General features: G+C 37.0%; 1 protein-coding gene and 1 long non-coding RNA gene across 2 annotated transcripts in view; one reads left to right on the forward strand and one right to left on the reverse strand.

Annotated features, from left to right (window-relative positions):
- The window catches only part of LOC128249198 (uncharacterized), a 96653-nt gene that overhangs the window by 58269 nt on the left and 32662 nt on the right, over nt 1-5722 (reverse strand). The window lies entirely within an intron of this gene.
- Nucleotides 1964-5722, forward strand: part of LOC106870943 (uncharacterized) — a 12303-nt gene continuing 8544 nt past the window's right edge. Inside the window, exon 1 of the mRNA XM_014917186.2 lies at nt 1964-3150. Within this exon, the coding sequence (XP_014772672.1) occupies nt 3081-3150 (70 nt within the window). The 5' untranslated portion in view covers nt 1964-3080. The remainder of the gene's footprint in view (nt 3151-5722) is intronic.

The following is a 5722-nucleotide window of genomic DNA, read 5'->3' on the forward strand; positions in this document are numbered from 1 at the left end:
ATTTATTTTATTTATTTATTAACTATGTAAGACAATTCACTCATTAAGTCTACAGTATAGCCATGTTATATATGTAGATTTAATTAACCACTCCATTTATTATTGAGTCCAATAGTAATTCCCCACTCCATAAAGATATGTGCACATAGTTATACACGTTTCAGTGGCTTAATGAAGAAGACAACTGAATATTTTCACTTTCGATGTAGAACAAACAGCTGTTGTCCAGCAATCTATGGACACGGTCATATGTGTCCCTTTTACTACACGCAGCAATGAATCAATATATTCTTTTTGTGCTACGAATTATTATTTGCCGAAGCAATAACGTTATTTCACAAAAACTCTTTAATGCCCACCATCAAAAGTTTCAAAATTTACTGTTCACTAAAATCTGGTGTATGATGTAGAGCAAAAATTACATTCTTTGTTTTCGGTCTTCTTTTGAAATTCATTGCCTTCCTGCATACTGCTCATGGCATTGCCAAAAGCAAGAATGCCAAAGCTCTTCTCATTTCCATTAAAATATATCATTTTGCTTTCCATACTTAGAGCTAAATATCCAACATTTGTAATGTCCTCTCCAGCTCTATGTTTTATCAAAAGAGTTAAAGCGATATGTATTGTTATTCTAAATTAATATTTTGTTATGACATCCTAGAGATGCATGATTTAGGTTAATAAGATTAACATCAGTGTAACTGACACAATGAATCAATTAATTTGTATTCATTTGCTGGGAAACATAAATCACTTCATTGTCTTGGGATTTTAAGGAGATAAAAGCGGTCTAGATATGAGACAATTATTAGTAGCAGATTATAATTACTATTGTTAGAGGAAATACAACGTAACGTGGCAAGACGCAGACTAGCAAGTATCCTTTGTTTAACCGAAATATCATCTAATAACATGCAGTTTTCCGCTAATTAACTAATGCCATTTTGCTATCACTTGATAATTATAATAAACTTATAAACTAAGGACTGACACAATGTCCTGGCAGAACCGTTAGGCCGCTGGGTAAAATGCTTGCAGCATTTCGTCCGTCTTTATGTTCAAATTTCTCTCAGGTCGATTTTGCCTTTCACCGTTTCAGGGTGGATAAAATAAGTACCAGCTGAGTACTGGGCCCGATGTAATCGACTTAGGACATCCTCCGAGATTGCTGGCCTTGTGCCCAAATTTGAAACCAATATATAACCCTCCCACCTTTACTCTTCCTCCTTTTACCGAACCGCTAAGTTACGGGGACGTAAACACACCAGCATCGGCTGTCAAGCGATGTTGTGTGTGTGTGTGGGGGGGGGCACAAACACACAAACACATACACACACATATATACATATAAACGACGGGCTTCTTTCAGTTTTCATCTACCAAATCCACTCACAAGGCTTTAGTCTGCCCGAGGCTATAGCAGAAGACAGTTGCCCAAGGTGCCACATACATATATTTACATTATTTATACATATACATACATACATACATACATGCACACACATACACACACTGATTAGTTCACTTGGTTGTCACATTGGCGTTGAAAATCAAGTCGTAAAAAAGAATGCTCTTTAAATAAACAATGCACCTAATATCGGTTTCAGATCATGGCACAATTCCAGCAACTTCAGGCGAGGGGATGAGTCGATTACATCGAACCCAAATGGATGAAGCGCAAAGTCGACTCCGGTGGCATTTCAACTCAGAACCGTACACGCAGTAACCATTCTGCCAGCTCTCCGTCTTGCAATGCACTAAATATTGAGTATTTTATCCCTCTACCGTTGGAAAAATCTTCTGTAACACGTAATATACGACTCAATATATTGGTACACCGACAAGTACATATATATATACAAATACAGTACGTACATCCATACATACATATAAACATATATATGTAATGTGTGTATGCTCATTATAAATGTTTTATTTATTATATTTATTCTTTTATTTTCAGATAACCATTCTGCATTAATTAGATGTGGTTAATTATTTAAATATGCAATTTTTCCCTTCGTGGTGGAATATTTTCGTGGCCAAGATGATGTATAAGATTCTTCTGTGTTGAAAAACTGCTCTAGGATTGCCAAGAAACAACAACAAAACAAACAAAAAACCAAACACGAAACAAAACAAAAAAAAAAACCCGGCAGATTTTAAAAGAAATTGAAAAAGGTGAAACGCTGATATATTACGTCTGGGATATATACACTCATACATACATACATACATACATACATACACACATACATACATATGTATGTATGTATGTATGTATGTATGTATGTATGCATGTATGTATATGTATGTATACATACAAACACATGTTAACAGAATAACTAATGCGTTTAAATTCAGCTGTACATAGTATTAGTCGTTTGTGACATTCTGGAACGCAACCAGCCATAAGACACAGAAAGTTGATGAAATTCTAAGACGCAATGCTTTGATATAATTCTGTAAAAATATATTTGGCGTTCAAAACGAAAAAAAAAAAAGTTTAATAAATGTACATTGGAGGAGATTTTTTTTAAAACGAAGAATGTCTTACATAAATTTATATTTTTCTATATATAAACGTAACTCATAAAACAGCAAGCTGCATTGATCTTCCGTGAGAGTTTTTTGGAAAAGTTTATTTCGCACATTATATAAGCCTTTGGGACATCTATCTATCTATCTATCTATCTATCTATCTATCTATCTGTATGTATGTATATGCATATATGTTGCACATGCATTTGTACCCGAGAAACTATCGAAATGTTAATGTCTAAAAAAGCAATGGTTTAAACTGTCTATTGCAATTTTTGGTGAGTTATCATTTGTCCAATAATACATGTGTTGTTATTGGAGTAGAATATTCCTTGTCTACAAAATAAGATCGATATTTTAACGGCCACTTTAGTGAGTAGTAAGTTCTTACTGCCACTCACACCCGGCATTCACTACCATTGCTGTGCTACACAGCGTTATCACCAATTTCAAAACAGTTAGATTCACGCCTGGTCAATAATCAAAACAGACCTGTTTAACAGGAACAACTTTTTCAAATACACCGAACTTGTGTCTTTATGATCTCCGACGAAAACGTGGCAAGTACCGTAAATAGCAGCAATGAAGGGGTATTTAATACAAGCACAGGTCGGTATATTATTATTATTATTGATGTTGTTATTGTTGATATTGGTGGTGTGTATGGTTTTGGTTTTTTGGTGCTAGTCGTAGTGTTGGTGACGTACTAGTTATTACAATATCTAGCTCAGTGGCCAATGTTTGTGCTTTGTTTCAAATGCCACCGGCATTAATTTTGCTTTTATATTCCTCGGTCGATAATGTAAGTACTTAATGGTAAAATCAGACAAATCAATCGCTCGTTCATCCAGAATACCTGATACCAAAGAATTCATTATTGTATTTTTATGTCTCTATCCTGGTAAAAATCAGGAGATAGCAATCATTAATTCCATCACACAACAAATAAACTCACAAAATAGTTTTTTTCTCAAAATAAAACTAAGATTTTGTACCTAACCAAGACATTATTCTTCTCCTTGTTGTTTTTATTGCTAATGATAGCTTCATATTTTTGTGCATAGGATTACACTGAAAATATCGACATCTATAACTTTTGACGACTATTTTCGTATGAAAAGGAAACCTATGTTTAATAACCATTTGCTTTTAAAACCGTATTGTTTCTGTAACCACCTCAGTTGACATTTTATAAAGGCAGCATTTCAAAAGAAACCTCTAAAATTTTATGATATTGATAACAGTTTACTTTTTAAGTTATCTTCCATAAAGTCAATATTATTTTCAGGAAACATTCATCAGCCTCACAAACCAACATCCATAACAACCGATTTTTATAACTGAAAAACGCTGGTAATATTTGTTCTCGTTGATAAATTAATCAACGAATAAAGATTTTGAATATTTTAATGATGCAGATTAATCCCCAATTAATTCAATTGTAATCCATTTAGCGCTTTTTCTTTAAAATCCAACACTTGTATTTAATGCATTTAACACATTTGTACCTACATCAATCTATTAACGCTTAATTTAGTTGAAAGTTCATAATTTTTATTGCCATTTGAGTGGATTCATTTCTTTAGTAGAGAACATCTAAAAGTACCTAAAACATTTAAACATCGTTTAACATCGTTTAACATTAGTAAACGAGATTTAGCAGTTGCAAATACATTACAAATGAAATAACATTCCTTCTTGCCTCGTAACGTCTATGAAAGGAAAGACTCGCAAGTGCTACACACTTGGATATTTTGATTTATTCCTTAAATGAGTGATTAAATATTGAATAACCTTTGATTACCAACTAAGAAATGTAAAACATTACTATGGGTTCAATTTCTGTAACCGCACTTACATTCATGTCTTTCAGATCAACATTCTCATTAAGTAGCTGTCTGTTGCTTATTTCACTTTAATTTTTCTGTAGCACACAAGTCATTACTTGAAAATGACAGATGAACAGGGGCGCGAATTACTCGAGCCCGAAAGGATGTGTGATGCCTTTCAACAGCACTTTGCCCGACTGTTCGGGACAACTGGTGGGTCAGAACGCAGGGTAGACTTTAATGCCTATCTACATGGCCTGCCATGTCTCTCGACGAGAGAAGCCGAATGTTGTTAAAGACCCATCAAAGCTGCGGATGTATGGAATGCGGTGGCAGGCTGCGCAAGAGACAAGTCGCCAGGCTTGGATGGTCTACACTACGAGCTTTATGGTCATATGCCAGACTTGATTGGAGACGTCTTGGTAGCATTCTACTGCAGGTAACAGCAATACAGGAGTATCCCCAGTTTTGTGAACCGAGGAGCGGTGGCACTGCTAAAGAAAGATCCAAACAAGGGGAACGTCATAGATAACTTCAAGCCCATCACTCTGTTCAACGCAGATTTGAAAATTTTGGCCAAAGTGCTAGCTGAGAGGTTGGCGCTTGTCATCAAAAAACTGGTCGACAAGGCGCAAAGGTGTGCCGTGCCGAGCAGAAGTATCCAAACAACCTCCGCCTCATGCGTTTCAACATATACAGGGTAGTTAAGGAACCTGGCATGGGTGGGGCGCTGATCAATTTGGATCAATCGAAAGCTTTCGATAGGGTCGATCATCGTTACTTGGAGGCTGTCCTTAGGGCGGCTGGTTTCGGTCCCATCTTCTGCGGTTGGATCGTTGCCTTATACAGCATCATCCAATCGGTAGTTTGCGTAAATAGTCATCTATCCAGACCATTTAACATCTCACGTTCGGTCCGTCAAGGATGCCCCATCTCATCTCTTCTGTATGTATTGACTCTAGAGCCACTACTGCGGAAGCTGGCGACGCTGAGAGGCATCCGCGAGAACTGGGATGCAGGAAGAGTGTGTCTGCATACGCGGACGACGTCACCGTCATAGTGCCGAGGTACAGACATATCGACCTGGTCGGCGAGACACTAAAAGAATACGAAGCGGTAACAGGAGCGAAAATTTACCCGGAAAAGTCAGTGGGCTTGCATACTCTTCCGGTTTTTGTGGAAGGGAAGCGTTCCGATGGTCAGGCGATCCATTTGCTGCTAACATCCCCTAAATGGAGGGCTGGACATACTGTGGTTAATGATGCGCAGACATGCGCTGAGACTGCGACATCTCCAGCGTTTCATAGAAGACGGTGACAGGTGTGGTCGTCGTTTGTGAGACGCATTTTTCC

Source organism: Octopus bimaculoides, chromosome 12, assembly GCF_001194135.2.
Source record: "Octopus bimaculoides isolate UCB-OBI-ISO-001 chromosome 12, ASM119413v2, whole genome shotgun sequence".
In the NCBI taxonomy this organism is placed as follows: domain Eukaryota; kingdom Metazoa; phylum Mollusca; class Cephalopoda; order Octopoda; family Octopodidae; genus Octopus; species Octopus bimaculoides.